The sequence below is a fragment of the Erinaceus europaeus genome, chromosome 8 (genome assembly GCF_950295315.1).
Source record: "Erinaceus europaeus chromosome 8, mEriEur2.1, whole genome shotgun sequence".
In the NCBI taxonomy this organism is placed as follows: domain Eukaryota; kingdom Metazoa; phylum Chordata; class Mammalia; order Eulipotyphla; family Erinaceidae; genus Erinaceus; species Erinaceus europaeus.
Genome location: NC_080169.1, coordinates 100615340 through 100636667, shown reverse-complemented (window position 1 = coordinate 100636667; position 21328 = coordinate 100615340). Strand labels below are relative to the sequence as shown.

The 21328-nt window shown below is 45.2% G+C and overlaps 1 protein-coding gene across 4 annotated transcripts in view; it reads left to right on the top strand.

The window, feature by feature from the left end:
• Positions 1 to 20269, top strand: part of UBE2H (ubiquitin conjugating enzyme E2 H) — a 132151-nt gene extending 111882 nt beyond the window's left edge. For all 4 annotated transcript variants that reach the window (XM_007524196.3, XM_007524195.3, XM_060196551.1 and 1 more), the window contains 2 exons: positions 10253 to 10381; positions 16137 to 20269. In XM_007524196.3, coding sequence (XP_007524258.1) covers positions 10253 to 10381; positions 16137 to 16261 — 254 coding nt within the window. In that variant the 3' untranslated portion in view covers positions 16262 to 20269. The remainder of the gene's footprint in view (positions 1 to 10252; positions 10382 to 16136) is intronic.
• Positions 20270 to 21328: the final 1059 nt, after the last annotated feature.

Sequence of the window (21328 nt, the reverse complement as noted above, 5' to 3'; positions counted from 1 at the left end):
TCTCTCTCTCTCTCCAGAGCACTGTTTAGCTCTGGCTTATGGTGGTACAAGGAATTGAACCTGGGACTTTGGAGCCTTGGGCATGAGAGTCTTTTTGCATAACCGGTATGCTATCTACCCCCACCCCTATGGAATTTTTTCTACCACAGTGTATTAGGTAATACCCATTCATAAACGCCCTGTTCTCCTCTTAAAGCAGCCCTTCAATGCCTGTCCTAAAATGGAGCTACTTTTTCCCTCCTATAGTTTGCAATACCTCCAACCTGGAGAACGTGGTGTGATAGTGACAGCAAGGTGCAGAAAAGAGCTGTGAAAGGCTCAGGGAGGGCTGTAGGCTCAGGCCTCTTCAACAGGTCAGCAACTGAGACCTCAGCCAAAGGAGCCACAGGCAAATAGCTTGCGTGCCCTTGGCCTTTGGGGATAAGAAGTGTAGAGGGCAGGTGACATGTTCAAGCTACCCATTCACTTGCACCCCATAAACAAATGCCAACCAGGGTCTAGGGAGATAACATAACAGTTATGCAAAAGACTTTATGCTTGAGGCTCTGTGGTCCTAATAGGTTCAGTCCCCAGCACCATCGTCAACTAGAGCTGAGTAATGCTCTGGTGTCTCTCTCGTGTTTAAAAAATATTTTTGTTTAATTTAATAAGAGCAGGGGGTCAGGCGGTAGCGCACGTGGCGCAAAGCACAAGGACTGGCGTAAGGATCCCGGTTCGAGCCCCTGGCTCCCCACCTGCAGGGGAGTCACTTCACAGGTGGTGAAGCAGGTCTGCAGGTGTCTATCTTTCTCTCCCCCTCTCTGTCTTCCCCTCCTCTCTCCATTTCTCTCTGTCCTATCCAACAACGATGACATCAATAATAACTACAACAATAAAACAACAAGGACAACAAAAGGGAATAAATAAATTTAATAAGAGCAATAAAGAGAGAAAGACGCCAGAGCACTGCTCTGCTCTGGTTTATAATGCTGCAGGGGATTGAACCTGGGATTTTGGAGCCTTAAGCACAAAAGTTTTTTTGCATAACTTCTGCGTGTGTGTGTGTGTGTGTGTGTGTCTAAAATAAAAAAAAAATTTTTTAGGGGGTCGGGCGGTGGCGCAGTGGGTTAAGCGCATGTGGCGCAAAGTGCAGGGACCGGCGTAAGGATCCCGGTTCGAGCCCCCGGCTCCCCACCTGCAGGGGAGTCGCTTCACAGGCAGTGAAGCAGGTCTGCAGGTGTCTTATCTTTCTCCCCCCTTCTCTGTCTTCCCCCTCCTTTCTCCATTTCTCTCTGTCCTATCCAACAACGAATTGTGCCAACAAGGGCAATAATAATAACCACAACGGAGCTACAACAAGGGCAACAAAAGGGGGGAAAAAATGGCCTCCAGGAGCGGTGGATTCATGGTGCAGGCACCGAGCCCAGCAATAACCCTGGAGGAGGAAAAAAAAAAAATTATTAAAATGTCAGCCAGTCCTAAACCAAAAACGAAGTGTGAGACCTCTGCATGCACATTTTGGGGGCAGGATGCTGCTTTGAGAGATGTAGTGGTTTGGGTTTATGTGTTAGCAGAGCATTGCTCACGTCTGGTTTATGGGGATTGAACCTGGTACCTTTGCCTCAGGCATGAGATTTTCTTGCCATAAGCATTATACTATCTTCCCAGCCATGGGTATTTAAAAAACATATTTTTTTAATTTTATTTATTTTCCCTTTTGTTTCACTGCCTGTGAAGCGACTCCCCTGCAGGTGGGGAGCTGGGGGCTCAAACTGGGATCCTTCCGCTGGTCCTTGCACTTTGCGCGCCGCGTGCGCTTAACCCACTGTGCTACCGCCCAACTCCCGGTATTTTTTTTAATTAAACATGAGAGGCTGGGTGGTGGTGCACCTAGCTGAGTGCTCATTTGATCCTATGCAAGGACCCAACTGGGTTCAAGCCCCAGTCCCCACCTGTAGGGGGAACTTCACTAACAGTGAAGCAGTGCTGTAGGTGTCTCTGTCTCTCTCCCTCTTTATCTCCCCTCTCAATTTCTCTCTCTCTTATCAAATGAATAATTTTTAAATATATAACCATGAATCTAGGTCATTAGTATGGTATCTAAAAGCAAGGCTTAAGTACTTTAACATTGTTAACATTAATACTAGGAGATCGGGCTGAATAATTGTCCTTAATGGACTGCATTTTTGGTGAGTGCTGATTTCATCCAAGGTAAAAGTTAAGAGCTGTTTGCTCATCAAAAAATGAGACTTCTCAGGGACCTTGGGACTTCTTGAAAAATGAAGGCAGCCAGTAATGGAGCCAGCTGTCTCTGGCTCCCTCTTGCAAAAACACTGGAAGTCAGAGTGTCTTTAAAAAGATCTTAAAAGGGGATCTTTGGACATATTTTTAGTCACTTAACAATTCTAGGAAGAGAGAGCATCCATTGTGATGCACTTTTCCAGAGATGAAAATCTGTACTTCATTCTTGGTCTGTCTTCCAGATCTCTCGTGTCAGTGTGTGAATCTGGAAAAGAAAACTTTGCAGGTCTGAGAGCTCTGGGTGGAGCTCTCAACAACAGCCACTCTGTTGGCCAGTCTCAGGAATGTTTTCAGAATATTCTTTATTACATATTGGAGACAGAGTTTCATATGTGGCAGAGAAAGGGATTCCAGGGCAGCCCTCTTGTACAGGCAGCTTCAAGGGGCAAATCAGGGGCCTCAGGGCATGCCAAGTCCATTGCTCTGCCATTTGAGCTATTTTCCCAGCTACCATTTTACCACTTTAAAAAATGACCATTGTTGGGATCAAGTGGTGATGCCTCCAATAGAGCACACACGTGACAGTGTTTAAAGACCTGGGTTCAAGCCCCTGGCCCCCACCTACAGGGGAGCGAGCTTCATGAGTAGTGAAGCAAGTATCTCTCTTTCTCTCCTCTCTCTCCCTCTCTCTCCCTCTCTCCCCCCTCTCTCCATATATACATATATATATACATATATATGCACATATATATATGCAAAATATATATGCATCCTAGCCTTTGGGAGCTGTCCTCCCCTGAAACTACACTGTGTGCATTTCCTTCTCTGCTGGTGTGTTTCACAGGTGTGACTCAGCACATCTGGAAAATGATAGCCACAGGAAGGAAGCAGATGATTGATAGTTCCTCTATCTCTTTGGAACAAATACCTGGGCATAGCCACTCCACTGTAGTTTGAAAAGCTCAAAAGGTGTGGAGAATGATCTAAAATCTCTTCCTGGAACTCATAAAACACCTTGCTATGAAACACGTTTGCAGCATATCTTCAGTTCTGAAGCACTTCTGAATATTACTCAGTGAGAATAAGGCCTGCACTTTTTAAAGGGGTTTGTCATTGTCATAGGAACAGCCAGCTTCTAATCTCTTTGAACAGTACTTGTAATGGTGCCTCTGCAAGTCCCCAGCTCAGTCTGTGCCAGTATTTGAACAATCATGAGCTACTTCCTGTGGTTACCCTTCTTGGAAACTAGCATATTACCTCTGTGAATTATCACAGAGAGCCACAGAAACATTCTCTGCTTAGAGATCATCCTTCTGGCGTTGAACTTAGGAGAAAGGAAAATTTGGTATAGGGTGTGGGAGCATCCTCTGAGAGTGTGCGCACTTCTTAAGCAGAGAAGTGAAAAGCTTGTGCTCAAGTGGTAGTTGAGAACAGTGTTCATTTGTCTGGTTACAGGCAGCAGCGTGACAGATAGCCCTGGACAGTCCCTTGCATAAGTTACTGAGCTGGACTGTGCCTAAGTTTCTCCACCTGAAAAATGGTGATGGTAATGGTGCCTGCCTCACTAGCAGTGGTGAAATTAAGAGTTGATGTGCTAGTGTTGGTCGGTTGGACTTGTAGTGACTAAGTGTTCATGTAACTCTTACTACCTCTACCCTCCTCTGGCATCACTGTTCAGATTGTTAGGAACTTTTCATATCTCTTGTTGACTTACATTTTATTGTTTTGTTTCACTTGGGATCCTTTTTTTTTTTTTTAACACTGGAGATCAAGCTTAAAGCCTCATATATGGGAGATGTGTAACTTTGCTACATATCTGTTCTGTATCCAGAAATATTTTTTTTTAATTTATTGGATAGAGACAGCCAGAAATCAAATGGAAGGGAGAGACAGGGAGAGAGATAGACACATGCAACACTGCATCACCACTTGCAAAGCTGTATTTTTTTCCCCCTTAATTTGCTTACCTCTATATTTTCTTCTTGACTAGAGCACTGCTTATCTCTGTTTATGGTGGTGTGAGGGGTTGAACTTGGGACTTTGGAGTCTCAGGCATAAAAGTATTTATGCATAACCATTATGTTCCCCCCTGTCCCAATTTACTTACCTCTTAGTATTTTCTACCACTGCATTAATAACCAATGCACCCACAGATAAAGATAAGATATTTTCCCCCCAGATTCTTCATGTTGTTAGGCATATACAAAAAGAGAAAAAAACATAATTATAGCAAACTACTACTTTGTTTGTGTTTCTGTTTTGACCAAAGCACTGCTCAGCTTTGGCTGTTGGTGGTGCCAGGAAGTGAACCTGGGCCTGGAATGTAAGTCCTGTCTGTGCTCTTACCCCTGTGCTATTTCTCTGACCCCCCAAAATTTTTGTTTGATTTTTTTTTCCAGATGGGTGGGCCTGGGGAAGGGCCTTGTTTAACACCAGAGTCTCACCATTCCAAGCCCACTTTTTTTAGTAGAGAGAAGGAAAAGGATACCATAGGACTGAAACTTCCTCCAGTACAAAACAGGTGAACCGTCTTGCAAACCAGAATTTTTTTTTTCTCAGCTTCTGGAGGCTATTTTTTCTTTCTGTTGCCCTTGTTGTTTATCATTACTGTTTTTGCTATCATTGTTGTTGGGTAGGACAGAGAGAAATGGAGAGAGAAGGGGAAGATGGTGAGAGTAAGATAGACACCTGCAGCACTGCTTTACCACTTGTGAATTGACCCCCTCTCCAGGTGGGGAGCTGGGGGCTTGAACTGGGATACTTGAGCCGGTCCTTGTGCTTTCACCTCACACCATGTGTACTTAACCCACTGTGCTACCACCTGACTCCCCAGGAAATACTTTTTTTTTTTTAATTTTTTAATTTATTTTATTTATTTATTCCCTTTTGTTGCCCTTGTTGTTTTATTGTTGTAGTTATTATTGTTGTTGTCGTTGTTGGATAGGACAGAGAGAAATGGAGAGAGGAGGGGAAGACAGAGAGGAGGAGAGAAAGATAGACACCTGCAGACCTGCTTCACCGCCTGTGAAGCGACTCCCCTGCAGGTGGGGAGCCAGGGTTCGAACCGGGATCCTTATGCCGGTCCTTGTGCTTTGTGCCACCTGCACTTAACCCGCTGCGCTACAGCCCGACTCCCAGGAAATACTTTTTAAGAGTTAGGAGGAAAATAATCACTTGAGTTCATCTTGATAAAACTTTAAAATATCCTTTTTTATATATAGTTATTTTATTTGTGATCTGCGCGTTTTTTATTTTTTTAATTTTTTAATATTTAGTCTCTTTTGTTGCCCTTGTTTCATTGTTGTAGTAATTGATGTCATTGTTGTTGGATAGGACAGAGAGAAATGGAGAGAGGAGGAGAAGACGGGGGGAGAGAAAGATAGACACCTGCAGACCTGCTTCACCGCTTGTGAAGCAACTTCCCTGCAGGTGGGGAGCCAGGGGGGCTCAAACCGGAGTCCTTACGCCGGTCCCTGCGCGTCATGTCACGTGTGCTTAACGCGCTGCATTGCGGCCCGACTCCCTCATCTCTTTATTTTCACTGATTGTTTTACAGTGCACTCATTGTCAGATGCATACAATGTCATTACTCAGTGCCAAGGATCGAACTTGGGACCTCATGTTCCATCATTTGCTTATGTAGCTGCCTGGGTAGTGGTACAGTGGATACAGCGTTGAACTCTCAAGCACAAAGTCTGTAGTTCAAACCCCAGCATCAGCATGTGCCAGAATGATGCTCCGATTCTCTCCCTTCTTTCCCTCCCTCCCTCTCATTTATAGACACAATTTTTAAGACCTTAAAGGTAGGGGTAAATAGTGTAATGGTTTGGCAGAGAGATTCTCATGCCTGAGGCTCCAAAGTCCTTGGTTCAGTCCCCTTCACCACCATAAGCCAGAGCTGAGCAGTGTTCTGGTAAAAACAAAATAAAAATACTTTCTCCACCCAGTATTCAATTGTAAGCATTTTCCTCTTAGTCTACAAATATTCTACTTTTTTTTAGCCACAAATATTGGTTTGTTGAATATGTTGTAATCTTTAAGAAATGTACTATGGCAACGAAAAATATCACTACAGATGGTTGGCATTCTCATAGATTTATTTAGCCTTTGTTGTTTTTGTGAATGTTGTACTGGGGAATGAACTCGAGACCTCACACATACACAAGTACTGCTGAATAGCCTCTCGGCTCCAGTTTTTTCACCTTTTTTTCTGTGTCTGTGTGTGTCTCGCTGGGGCCTAGCACATGCATAAATTTTCCACTCTGGGGGAGTCGGGCGGTAGCGCAGTGGGTTAAACACATGTGGCGCAAGCGCAAGACCAGCATAAGGATCCCGGTCAAGCCCCTGGCTCCCCACCTGCAAGGGAGTCGCTTCACAAGCAGTGAGGCAGGTCTGCAGGTGTCTTATCTTTCTCTCCCCCTCTCTGCCTTCCCCATCTCTCTCCATTTCTCTCTGTCCTATCCAACAACAATGACATCAATAACAACAACCATAACAGCAAGTAAAACAGCAAGGGCAACAAATGGGAATAAATAAATATTTAAAAAAAATTTTTTTTTAATTTCCCACTCTGCTCTGGGTCAGCTTTTTCTATCTTCCGGGCCCTGTTTTGCTTTTTTGGATTAGAAATCACAGCATCAGATGGGGTGGTGGCACACCTGGTTGAGCGCACACACTACAGTGTGCAAGGATCTGAGTTCAAGCCCCAGGCCACCACCTGCAGGGGAAACTTCATGAGCAGTGGAACAGTGCTACCGGTGTCTCTCTATCTCCCCCTTCTCTCTCAATTTCTGTCTCTATTCAAAATAAATAATCAATTTAAAAAAGAAAGGAAACACAGCATCTGTTTCTTGCCACAGAGACCTTACTATGATATGGTTCTTTGGGAAGTCGACCTTAATGAAGGTGAAGTGATTTCCACCACCATCCCCTGAATACCAAGTTCCTCACTTGAGATTAACGCCACTCTGTTCCAAGATCTGGTCCATGGAAATGAAACTGTGCTAGCTGTCATGGACTCTCCATGACATACCCTCAACCCAAGCTGCACAGGTGCGGTATGCTAGCCACATGTCACTGTTTAAATTTTCTCTGTATGTTTTTGTTTTATTTATTTGAGTCAAATTGAGAGAGACAGGGTGGGGGCTGCAGCACTGTTTGATCACTTGGGAAGTTTCCCCCACAGTTGGGGACCAAGGGCTTAACCCAGGTCTTTGCTTATTGTGAATATATATACTCAACAGGGTGTGCCGCCACCTAACTTTTAAAGCAATCAGAATGAGGGCAGGGGAGACAGCATAATGGTTCTGCAAAAGACTTGCATGCCTAAGTCTCTGAAGGTCCCAGGTTCAATCCCTAGCACCACTGTCAGCCAAAGCTGAGCAGTGCTCGTGTGTGCGTGTGTATATCTTTCTCTTATCTGTATCTCTCATTAAACATAAAATAATGATAGTAAAATAAAAATTAAAAACTCAGTTCTTCAACCATACCACTAGTGCCACATGCATCAGATGTCTGTGAGTGTAGCAGAGACAGCACTGCAGAATGTTCTGCCAAGCGTAGCCCTAGACTCTCCTGACTGCTCAGTCGCCTGCTCTTGTGCTGACGAGGAAGAACCACCTCTCCTATGACGGCTGTTGCGGAAGTTGGCACACTCTGCATGCCTCATTTGTAGGTGAGGTTTTGTTGGAACACAGCCACCCTGTCAGTCCGCTGACCATCTTTGGCCACTCTTGAACTGCAGTGGCAGAGCTGCATGATTCTGCCAGAGACCAGAGTGGCCCACAAAACCCAGACGGGCCCACCTGGCACTGTAGCCATGGCGGCACGCAGCTAGGTGGGCATCTCCATCAGCAGCCTGGGCTGGCAGTCATCTGCACCACATAGGCTTGTGTAGGTCCACACTGAGGTGTCTGCACAAGGATGAAGCCACTGAGTGACACATGCTTCACGACTTCTGTCATTAAGCTGCGTGTGACTATATTTACTCTGGCCCTTTGCTCAGAAAGGTCAGCCAGCCTCGTGTACCGAGACCAGGGTTTCACTGCCTCGGCAGTGTAGATATTTTGATCCAGAGAGTTCTTTGCTGTGGAAAGTGAATGTGCAGTGTTTCGAAGCAGCCCTCCCCCTCCTCTTCCCACTGCTGATGTCCCGCCCTCTGCTGGCTGTGATAGCCGGTTATCACTCCAGTCATCGCCAGAAGTCACCTCTAATCTAAAGTGATCTGACGGGCTGAGGAGATGGCAGAATGCTTGAGGCTCTGAGGTCCCGGGTCAATCCCCTGGACCATTATAAGCCCGCCATTTAGCAGTGTCCTGATCTCTCTACCTCTATCCTTCTTTTCTTTCTCTCTCTTGGTGTGTCTCTCCCTCCATATCTTTCATTAAAAAATAAGTAAAATTTTAAAATAATAGTGATGTGACTTGACAAGCCTCATAATACTGTTTAAGCCCCCCTCCCCTCTAGCCACTGCACTACCTCCTGTGCACAACAGAACTTTGGCAGTGGGTATGATATGGAACTATAATAATATATACCATCACCCTGGAATCTTACAGCCACTTTTAATCACAAATAAAAATAAATACACTGCAAGTAAAAGCCATGTAAATGTTACTGCATAGGACTACTCTACAAAGAATTCCATTGAAGGAAAATAGTCTTTTTTTTTTTTTTTTGTACTACCATACTTTCACATATTCTACAAGAACAGAGGTGTTTTCTATAAAACAGACAAGGGTATGCACAGCAACAAGGAGAATGGAAATCACAGCATCTCTGAAGTTGGGGGTTTTATTTTGCAATTAGATTTTCAAGCTGAAAGTGATGACAGGCTTTTTGTTTTTGTCATGTATGGATATCATCTGTGTATGTGCCATGTTAGGCTCATTTGGGCATAGTGTGAATTAATGTTTATTCAGATACTTAGTAGTAAATATATTAAATTGGTACTTGGCGATCTTACTACTTTATAGTTTGAAGTGATCCGTAGAGGGTCCTATCCTGATTGCTCAGAACAGTTGAAAATCTGGTTTTATTTAACTCTGGTAGAAATGATGAGAATTAAATGTGAAAGACTTATCAATCGTGTTCTTTGAGATCTGGCACTTGAGTGCTTTTCAGATGGAAATTTTCAATGCTGTACAAAAAAGCCTAGTGGGAGCCGGGCAGTGGTGCAGCAGCGTAAATGCACATAGTATGAAGCACAAGGACCCACACAAGGATCCCCATTCGAGCTCCCAGCTCCCCGCCTGCAGGGGGTCACTTCACAAGCAGTGAAGCATGTCTGCAGGTCTGTCTGTCTCTCTGTCTCCCCCCCTAATTTCTCTATCCAAAAAGAAAGAAAAAAAGAACCACCAGGAGCAGTGGATTCGTAGTGCAAGCACCGAGCCCCAGTGATAACCCTGTAAGCAAAAAAAAAAAAAAAAAAAGAAGAAGAAAGAAAATAGCCCACCTAAGAAATTAGCTAATTTTGTGGGAATTTGTTGTATAATGTCAAAGCACATATTTTTATGTATTTATTTGGGATAGAAACAGATTGAAAGGGGGGAAATAGGGAGAAAGGTACCTGCAGCACTGCTTCACCATTCATGAAGCTTCCCTGCTGCAGATGGGGACTGTGGGTTTGAACCTGGGACTCATACACTATAATGTGTGCATTCTACCAGATGCCCCACCACCCAGCCCCTCAAAGAAGGTGCTTTTAATTAATAAACTGTGTAATATATGTGCTCAGTCTAGAAATGGGATGAATTAGTATTGGTACAATTGATTTTCAAAGCAAACAGCAGGTGTTCTTAATGTGGTTCTTCAAATTAAATTTAAAAATTTAATTGGTGCTAAGAATAATATATGATAGCAGGTTACACATAGAGAAAATTGTCTTGTATGGTTAAAATATCCAGGCAAGTAAGCAGTTTTCATGACCAAACTGATGTAAATTTTAAGTGAACTGTATCAAATACAAGAAAAATAAATTTTAAATGGACTTGCTTGTTCTGGGCATGATGTATTTCCATTTGTTTGTTTTCAGATCTTACCAATATATTTGAGTCCTTCCTGCCCCAGTTGTTGGCCTATCCTAATCCCATAGACCCTCTCAATGGTGATGCTGCAGCCATGTACCTCCACCGACCAGAAGAATACAAGCAGAAAATTAAAGGTAAGACAACAAAGAGATCAACCTCAAGACAGAAGAATTTCACTGTTAGGAGTTGGTCACTAAAAGCCCTCCTTAATAACTGATGTTTCTCAGGTCTACAAGTGGCGACTGGGGAGCTAGGGAGATAGCATAATGGTTATGAGGGTGGAAACGAACAAAAATGTCCATGTCTGAGGCTCCAAGGTCCCAGGTTCAATCTCCAGCACCACCATAAGCCAGAGCTGAGCAAGCAGTGCTCTGCTAAAATTAATTAACTGATGTGACATTTGGAGCAGAGCTCAGTAGACTAACTCTAAGGGTCTGACACACCTTTGGAAGAGTAGAGAAGGAAAGGAAACATCTGAAGGAAAGATGAGACCAGGTGAGAGGCTGACCGGTTGGGTAGTAGTAGCTGCCACCCAAGGAAACCCCTGGGGACACCCCCTACAAAAGAACCTTTGCCTTTCTTAGCTGCTTTCTGTCTTGTTAAATTAGATACTGAGACCTGAGAGTGCAGTATTAATTGAAAGAGATAATCTTGCACGCAAAATCCTATCCTGCCCCTGCAGGACAGTAATTAACTTTGAGGATGGGAAAATAAATGCTCAGTTCATCATTAGAATCTTCTTATATCATCTTACCCATTGAGTTAAAAAGATCCAGCTGACTTCTTTTTGGCCCCATACTGATTTATTTTATATATAGTTTTGCTTTTGTTTTTGAGGAGTTTATACCTAGCTCACATTTCTCATCTATTACAGATAACCTGGCCCCATTTTCCTGAAATGTGTTATTAAAGTTAGATATATTCTAGCACAGTGGGTTAAGCGCACGCGGCACAGTGCACAAGGACCGGCGTAAGGATCCCGGTTTGAGCCCCCGGCTCCCCACCTGCAGGGGGTCTGTCTTTCTCTCCCCCTCTCTTGTCTTCCCCTCCTCTCTCCATTTCTCTCTGTCCTATCTAACAACGGTGACATCAATAACAACAATAATAACTATGACAACAATGAAAAACAAGGGCAACAAAAGGGAAAATAAAATAAAAATATAAAAAAATTAGAGTTAGATATATTCTAGTAGTGGTAGCTCTAGTATGATCCTCCTCTGAATTAAGAATTCTATTTTTGGGGTCAGGTGGTGGCATACCTTGTTAAGCGTATACATTACAGTCCACAGGTATCTGGGTTCAAGACCCTAGTCCCCCACCTGCAGGGGGAAAGCTTCACTAGTGGTGAAGCAGTACTACAGGTGTGTTTTTTTTTTAAATCTTTATTTATTTATTGGATAGAGATAGCCGGAAATCAAGAAGAAAGGGGGTGATAGGGAGAGAGACGAGAGACACCTGTAGCACTGCTTCAACACTTGCAAAGCTTTCCCCCTGCAGGTGGAGACCAGAGGCTTGAACCTGGGTCCTTGCGCATTGTAACATGTGCGCTCAACCAGGTGCGCCACCACCCGGCCCCTACAGGTGTGTTTCTATCTCACCAGTCAGGCTGCTGTTTGCATTCAGCTAGAAAGGCCATGCTACCACAGCACCTTCCACTGGTCCCAGGACATGTACTTGCACTGTGCCCTGCCCAGGGGAAGCCTTGCTTCAGAATCTTTTTATTGTTTTTCATCTTTATTATCGTTATTTATTTGGTAGAGACAGCCAGAAATTGAGAGTGAAGGAGGAGTTAGAGAGGGAGAAAGAGACAGAGACACCTGCAGCACTGCTTGACCACTCAATCAAGCTTTCCCCCTACAGGTGGGGACCAGGGACTTGAACCCAGGTCCTTGTGCACTGTAACATGCACTCAACCAGGTGCGCCACCCCCTGGCCCCTACTTCAGAATCTTTGTAAAGAAAACAAAAATACCATGTTCTCCTAAAGTTATATGTCACCACCCCAGCCACCTCCTTCTTCCCCTGTGCTCTTGGCATTAAAGTTTTTATTAGTGGAACCAGGTGGTGGCACACCTGGGTAAGCGCACACATCACACTGTGCAGGGACCCGGATTCAACCCCTGGTCCCCACCTGCAATGGGAAAGTTTCATGAATGGCGAGATAAGGCAAAGTTTGTATTAGTGATCCAATTGTAATTTACATGGTTACAAGATAATAGACGTATAATTCCACACCGTTCCCATCATCAAAGTTCTGTGTCCTCCCCTCCGTGTCAAGCACCATAGTTTTCCCAAGATCATAGTTAGCTATTTTTTTCCAAGTTTATGTGTTTCAATTCTCTGCACCCCACGTATGAGTGCAATCATCTCATAATGGTCCTCCCTTTTGCCTCTTCTCTCTCAGATTAGCAAAATGGTGCCTGACTTCCTCAGGTGTTTATCAGAATCTCAGTGGCGGTGTGAAAACGGAGGTTCCAGATCCCCGTGAAACTGAGGTTCAGAGCTCTCTAGTCAGCTTCCCTAACACTTAGTGTGGGCTAGTGCCCACGAATACGATAGAGAAAGCTCATAGCATCCAAACTTCAGTGTCAGAGATCTACGGTAAAGTGCAAGAGGAGGAAGCAGAGCAGCCGGTCCATTAAAGAATTAAGACGCACATGTTACAGTGTCCAAGGACCCGGGTTTGAGCCCCTGGTCCCCACCTGCAGGAGGAAAGCTTTGCAAGTGGTAAAGCAGTGTTGCAGGTGTCTCTCTGTCTCCATTTCTGTCGCCCCCTTCTCCCTCGATTTTGACGGTCTCTATCCAATAAATTAAGATAATTTAAAAAAATTAAAAAAGAGGGGCCAGGGTTAAGTAGCACAGTGCTTTAAGAGCACATGGCAGGGCCAGGTGGTGGCGCACCTGGTTGAGCGCACATGTTACAATGCACAAGGACCCAGGTTCAAGCCCCCAGTCCCCACCTGCAGGGGGAAAGCTTTGCAAGTGGTGAAGCAGGGCTGCAAGTGTCTTTCTGTCACTCCCCCTCACTATTTCCCCCTTCCCACTCAATTTCTCACTGTCTCTATCCAATAAATAAATAAAGATAATTTTAAAAAATCAAAAAAAAAATAGCACATGGCACGAAGCGCAAGGACCAGCACAAGGATCCCAGTTCGAGCTGCCCGCTCCCCACCTCTGGGGGGTTGCCTCATAAGTGATGAAGCAGGTCTGCAGATCTGTCTTTCTCACCCCCTCTGTCTTCTCCTCCTCTCTGTTTCTCTGAACTATCAGTGAGAGCTCCCCTGGGCAGGTGCTAGTTTTTGCCATGCACAGCCCAGGTTTGAGCCCCCAGTATTACGGCACTGAGGGGAAGTCTCAGAAATTTGGTGTGTTGTCTCCACTCTCTCTCCATGGATCTGAAAAATTAGGCCTGGCACACTGAAGCGCCAGAGACAACAAAATGTTCCCCATATGGACTAAGGATGTACCTTAGTGCTAGGACACATGCTTCAGTGTCTCAAGACCTCGGCACAAAGCAAGAAATAACAACATGGGGGGAGGGGGCGCTGGGAAGATAGCATAATGCTGATGCAAAAAGAGTTTCATGCCTTGGGCACCAAAGGTCACAGGTTGAGTTCCCAGCACTACCGTGAGCAGAGCTGTAGCAAATCAAAATAACAGCATTGAGGGCTGGGAGAGAGCTCAGCTGCTGGAGTGCTGGCCTTAGCATGCAGGAGGTCCGAGAAAAACATTTCTCTTGAAAAGGCGAATTGAGGCAATTCTTGCCTAGGGCTTTTTCATCTCAGTGTCTCCACATCGAATTGTGTGTATGAGTAATGTCTAGGACTCTGTCAGAAACCTGCAAATGCCAGGTTTGGCCACATATGGTATTGGCCACATACTTTCTTTAATTTTTTTTATATTTATTTATTTATTTATTTATTCCCTTTTGTTGCCCTTGTTGTTTTTATTGTGGTAGTTATTATTATTGTTGCTATTGATGTCATCATTGTTAGATAGGACAGAGAGAAATCAAGAGAGGGGGAGAGAAAGACAGACACCTGCAGACCTGCTTCACCACCTGTGAAGTGACTCCCCTGCGGGTGGGGAGCCGGGGCTCGAGCCGGGATCCTTAACACCGATCCTTGCGCTTCGCGCCACCTGCGCTTAACCCGCTGAGCTACAGCCCGACTCTGTCACATACTGTCTTCTCTCTTTCTCTCTCACTCTCTCTCTCTGTTTTCTCTTTCTCAACAGTCCTCTAAATATATGTACTTTCTAATTTTTTCGCTAGGCTTCTACATTAAGCCATTTGTTTGTCAGGCTCATTTGATCACTTCCCTTCCTTCGAATTAGTCCCTACAGTTCCATGGCATAGGGACACAAAGTGGCTCCCACCCACCCACCCTTGCTTTCTAAGATTTTACTATTTTTTAAAAGCTATATTTACTTAGGAGAGAGAATCAGAGCACCACTCTAGCACATGTGATGCCCAAGGATCAAACTCATGCCCTCGTACTTGAGAGTCCAGTGCTTAGTACATTGCACCACTACCAGGGCCACCCTCTTTGCTTGCTTGCTTGCTTTTAATATGTATTTATTTATTTATTTATTTCCTTTTATTGCTCTTATTGTTTTATTGTTGTAGTTATTATTCTTGTTGTTGGATAGGACAGAGAGAAATAGAGAGAGGAGGGGAAATCAGAGGGAGAGAAAGATAGACACCTGCAGACCAGCTACACCACCTGTGAAGCGACTCCCCTGCAGGTGGGGAGCCAGGGGCTCGAACCAGAATCCTTACACCGGTTCTTGCGCTTTGCGCCACATGCGCTTAACCCGCTGTGCTACCTCTGGACTCCCTCCTCTCTTTGCTTTCTGAATGGACTTCTGTTTTGTCTCTTCATACTGTGTAGAGACTATATACTGACAGCGCTGTGCACCTGGCAATTTCTAGAAGTAAGCAGAATTGTTCCGCATTTCTTCAATTTTCTTTTCCAGCCAACAAATTTAGGTGGGGCTGTGGTGGGCTGAATCTTTAGGGAAATAATATAGGATCCAGCCACTCAGGCCAGCTGGCTGCATCCTAAACAGACCAGGAGATTGTTTTTATCAGCTGCTTCAAAGCCCTGCCAAGCAGGACCGTTCAGACTAAACTGTCCCTAAAGGAGTAGGAGGTGGGGGAGGGTGAAGGGCGGTGGTGGCATGATGATTCTGCAGAAAACACTTTCATGCCTGAGGCTCTGAGAACCTAGGTTCAGTCCCCAACACCACCATAAGCCAGAGCTGAGCAGAGCTCTGGCCTCTGTATCTTTCTGTATCTCTCTTTAATAATGAAATAAAATATCTTAAAGAAAGAATAGAGCTGGGACTGACACCAAATATATAACCACAAGTCACAAAATGATAGTGGTGTCCCTGTGAATTACCATGGAGTCACAGCTGGTCCTGTTCTATCTGGGAGGCAAATGTTCACACAGAAGGAAAAAGAACATGTGTGATAGCAGCGCTTTGAACCCATCAAGTTCAGAGGAGTAAAGTCGCTGTGGAGAAGCCAACAGGAAAGAGCTAGAGTTTCGGGGCGGTAGGAGGGGTTGGCCCTTGACTCTTGGCTCCCAGGCAGCCTCCTTGGCCTCTGTACAGTGGGTTGGCTGCCCAACCCACATCCATCTGGCAGGTGCTAATCCTTGGTGTGGAGACGAGGGTCTAGGATGGTGGTTCAGTGTGTCCGCACCCCCCAAGGTCCTGTGCCTGGCCCTTCTTCCTGAGAGGATGCAATGCACCAACTTGACTCCAACAGTGTTGTCACCCTGTGAGACTCTCCCCTTAGCTTCGGTGCCCATAAAAACTGTCACCTTTGTCCCCACTTTGCCTTCCTACTCACTGCCCTTGTGCTCTTTCTGTCCCCCTGCAGAGTACATCCAGAAATACGCCACGGAGGAGGCGCTGAAGGAGCAGGAGGAGGGCACCGGGGACAGCTCGTCGGAGAGCTCCATGTCTGACTTTTCGGAAGATGAGGCCCAGGATATGGAGTTGTAGTAGAGAAGGCACCTGCTTTTCAGAAAAAAAGACTATTATTTCCTAACCATGAGAAGCAGACTATAATATTCATATTTAAACAAAGCAATTTTTTTTATTACTAAACAAGGTTTTTATGAATAATAGCATTGATATATATATATTATATATCACCCTTTAGATCTTGATTTCTCGGTCATTTCTCAACCTGAGGTGCATAGCATATTCCCACATTCCATTTTGGTAGCAATATGCGGTTTCGAATGCATGCATTCTTTAAGTCCATCTGGCCAAGTCAGCCCATGCGCTACTGAAGTGTCACAAACGAGGGAGCCGCTCTGATAGCTAGGCACGAGTGACAGTAACAGGACACAAAGGAAAAAAGTCGCTTCTTGTAAGAATTTGATGGTTCCAAAGAAACAAACCAACCAGCTCTCAGACATGAAGATAGACTAGTGTGGCGTGTTCAAACAGTGGAAGAGAGAAAAAAAAATTGGAAGAAACAAAACAAAACAAAAAAGCCTGTCGGGGAAGGGAACACGGAGAACCAGCTTCCCATGACCCATAGGTGGGTCCCATCCCTGTGGAGTGACAGTCTCACACAGAAAGCTAATTAGAGGATTGAAACTAAAAGAAAAAAAAAATTGACTGGGATCTTTTTAAGTACATTTTTATATGTTGGTTCCTGCCCTTCTTGCTACCAGGCCTTGTGCAGCCACGAGTGTTTTTGCTTTTTGAACCTTTTTTGGAAGTGTTTTTGGTTTTTTTTTTTTTTTTTTCCCCTCTGGACCTGGTGTCTTTCCTTCCTTTCTTTCTTCCTTTCTCTTTGTTTCTTTCTTTTCCTTCCTTCCTTCCTTCCTCTTGAGGGTAGAGCCTGTGACCCAGAGCCTTTTTTTTTTTTTTTTAACAGGCCAGGAGGAAGGAAGGAAAAGTGATGTACCGCTGCCCTGGACTTAAGAGCTTTAAATTGGAGAGGTCGTGGGAATTCTGTTAGTTTCTTTTCCTGGGGAAGAGGCAGGGACAGGTAGACGTTTGGAGAGTGGGGTTGTGCGTGAAGTGTGCTTAGGTGGCAGAACCAGCCACCCCTGCCGAGAGATGGCCTCCTTGGTAGGGCCCGAGCCGGGAGAGAAGACCCGCTGTGGTACCTGGGCACCCAGCTCACGTTGGGATTTTGTTTTCCCTCACGGCAGCTGCTCTTGGCAGCTGCCTGGTCATCATCTGTTTGTGGGAGTGGCAAATGAGTATTTTAGACCCAACACACACTCTAAATTGACAGCAAGTAATGATTAGAACAAATAAAGGTTCTTTTACCCAAAATGACTCTCCATGGAAAACAGCTTTTTGGGGTTTTTTTATGTTTGGTTTGGTTTCGTTTGGTTTGGTTTTTTTAATCCCCCCCCTTCCCCAAATGTGTGACTGAAGTAGGAAGAAATGATTTAGAAAGACTGTGTAGTGTAACGGGGTTTTGAAGGAAGACAGATTTCTCTGCTGTGTAGGGTGAGGGAATCCGACAGTTGTCAGAGGCCTGCTAATCAATTGTTTCCTCAGCTAACCATATGTCCAGGTAGCCGACGCATCTTTTCAAATCTGAGTGCCGCCTGCTGAGTCTGGAGAACTTACACACAGCAACTCTGTGCTTTTTTTTTTTTTCCTTCTTTTTCTCACTTCCCCGCCCCCCCTTTCTTTTTCCATAGTAGGATTCTAGCAGTGAGCCAGTCTTAAAACTTTCTAAAGATTTTTTTTTTAATGTCCCACAGGAATGATTTTTCTTTCTTATGTTTTTTTGTTTTTGTTTTTTTAATTTAGAAGTGCTATATTCCACAAGATTATCATCAATGAGGTTGAAAGATACCTTTTTTTAATTCAAAAAGCACAACCAATCTTTTTCTTTGAAAAAGCTACATAACGTACAACTTGCTTTCAGCATGATTATTTTCCTAAATGAAAAAAAGACAAAGGATTTACTTATTTTACGTTAATTACGGGCATGAAGCAAAAGGTTTTCTTAATAAAAAAAAAACTTAAAGTGCAGTTATGTAGGGCTGTGGTTAGTTAACCGTACTGAGTTACTTGTCTAGCATTGTGGCTTGTTGGAAGGGTAGTATTAACTATTTAACATGTACCGGTGTACTTTAACTCTTATCTAGCACGTTGTCTTCTCATTACTTTGGGGGAGGGAGGGTCTCGACCGGCACTGTCTTAACTTGCTTCCCTGCTGAATTAGCAGTTTGCTTGTGCTATAAACCGTCACTGTAGGTGCAAATTAGGGTAGGCTTCAAGTGCTGGGGTGGTGATTTGAGTTCAAAACAATAAAATATTGTATTTTTTCAATATTGTATAAATAATAGTGTCCTAATTACCTACTCCCCCCCACACTCCTACCACCCCTCCACCAAAAATGTCCAGAGAACAGCTGCTGTAAATCTTGTCCAAGAAAAATAGCAGAGCCAAGTTTAGGGGCGCAGGCCCTCGAGCAGTGCCCATGGCCCTGCTGCCCAGCTCAGTCCATGTGTCTCCAGTGAGAGGACAGTCACCTGCCAGTACCAGCAGCTTGGTGGCACTGGATTTCCCGGGAGTGCCGGGAAGCCGTGGAGGTCAGGAGCAGATGAGGTTTGCTCCTGACCATCCCGATCTGTGGCGAGGTTGTAATCAGGCTGCTCTGTTGGCACTGGAATCTCTACCCAAACCACACCGAACCCTCCTCCCCTCCTGCACAAGCCTGTCCTTTCTGGGTTGGCACCCTGGTCCCATGCTGGTGGGTACAGGAGTCGGCCCGGGGACTCTGCGCACCTAGGACAAGTGGGAAAGTTGGTCAGGGCAGGGAGTGATACAATGCCAAGGCTTCCAGAGGGTGCCGCAGCAGAGCCCCCGCAGAGAGGCTGGGCATGACCGGCTCCCAGGGATGTGCAAGCTAGTGCCCTCTCGGTACCCCGTCACTCCTAGCTTTTGAAATCCTCCCATTCCTTGCCCTTGTCCAAATAATTGAGGCTCAGACTCGCGCCAAAGCCAGGAAGCAAGAGGCCACTGCTTGCTCACCCTCGTGCCTGAGTTTTGTTTTGCTTCGTCTTCTATCTCATCGCCCTACTCAAGGTTGCTGTGCATTTCACCCTAATGAGATAATCACCCGACATTGCCATTCAGCCCCTAAGATCTTCCTCCAAAAGCTCTTCTAATTGCCAACTAGCTGATCCAAGCTTTGAGGAGTGTCTCTCCTCACGTGGCTCCCTGATGCCCTAGTTGGCCTTGGTCAGACACTGCTTCTTGCTTCCTTTCTTTCTTCCTTTCTTTGTTTTTAAGGCCTCCTCTTGGGGTGAATGAGAATCAGTGAGAGGTAGGACTTACCTCATGATTCTCAGTGTCTAGGCATCAATTTTCTGGAAGGTAGTGTGTTTGCTTTTACAAAGGGTATGACCCATCTGTGCCCTTCACAGAAAGTAGCTAGAGTGTTTGTACATTTGTTTTTGTTGTTGTTGTTGTTGTTTTTATCAGTTTCCTAACTGGGTTCAGGGCCTCACTGAGTGGAGTCAAATCATTTCTGGTTGGGTGTCAAGAACTCCATTCCTTCAGATTCATGAATCCGCACTCTCCTCTCCTCTGGCACTCAGTACCTTGGCAGTTCCTTTAGGGGTGGAATGAGTGCAGACCCTGGCGGTGGGGATGGGGGTGGGGAGGATCCATTAAGGGGCCTCAGACACCAGAAGAAGGGCCAGGACTCACCATCCAGCAAAATCCTCCTCCTGGCTGTGGGCTTGGAAAGAAATGACCATTAGTTATTGACTGTCTTTGGTACCTGTTGTGTGATACTTGAAGAGATTTTTTTTAAAGGGATTTACTGGCCCTTGATTGAAATCTAAGCTTTTTATTGCCTTTTCCCCCCTTGCCCTCTCTCCTGTCCATCTTCCGTGCATTGTGATCACCTAGTGGGCATTTCTGTCTACAGGACGAATGCCTCCTCTGACTATAACCTCTTAATAGTTGTGTATAGTGAAAACTGTAAACTTTTTTTAAATAAAATGTGTATATACCTTGGCAAGTGGCTGGACCTTGATCACTAAGATGGCGGCCCCCATGAATGAGTCACTCAGCCCATTCTTTAAAAAATAATAATGACAAACCCTGCCTGGTTCACCCGACTTCTCTGAGCAGCAGACTTTGTCCAAGAGGCTATTGATAGGTCAGTGACTGGGTTAGAAAAAGCCATCTCTTCAGGCTGGGGTAGATAGCATAATAGGTATGAAAAGAGATTCTCGTGCCTAAGGCTTCAGGGTTCCCAGGTTCAATCGCCCACCATAAGCCAGAGCTGAGTAGTGCTCTGGTAAGAAAGAGAGAAAGAGAGAGAGAGAGAGAGAGAGAGAGAGGGAAAGAAAGAAAGAAAGAAAGAAAGAAAGAAAGAAAGAAAGAAAGAAAGAAAGAAAGAAAAAGAAAACAAGCCATCTCTTCTCTGTATCCTCAGTGGATGACCACCACCCCCCAGTCTGGATCTGTGGGTGACAAAACTAGATCCCTTCAGCTCATGCTGAGCCAAGGGTGCTCACTTGTGCTCACAAGCAGGGCAGCTTCCTGCCAGGATCTTGCTACCTAAGCAGGTAGCTCTTCTCCTCCTCGGTGTCAACCACAACTAGAAAGTCACGGGCTCATCTCTGGGTTTCAGTTGCTTTCTCAAGCATATTCTCCGACAGTCACCAGATGGCGATGTTGCCCAGTCTACTGGAGAACCTGCTGGACTTTCGATTTTGTTCTAACAAAAAATCTTAGCAGGGCCAGGCGGTGGCGCACCTGGTTAAGCACTCACATTACCGTGCACAAGGACCCGGATTCAAACCCCTGGTCCCCACCCACCTGCAGGGGGAAGGTTTCACAAGTGGTGAAGCGGCTGCAGGTGTCTGTGTGTCTCCTTTTCTTCTCCTCTCAATTTCTGTTTATCCAATAAGATCTTTAAAAGGGAGTCGGGCGGTAGCGCAGCAGGTTAAGCACACGTGGCACAAAGCGCAAGGACCAGCATAAGGATCCCGGTTCGAGCCCCCCTGGCTCCCCACCTGCATGGGAGTTGCTTCACAAGTGGTGAAGCAGGTCTGCAGGTGTCCATCT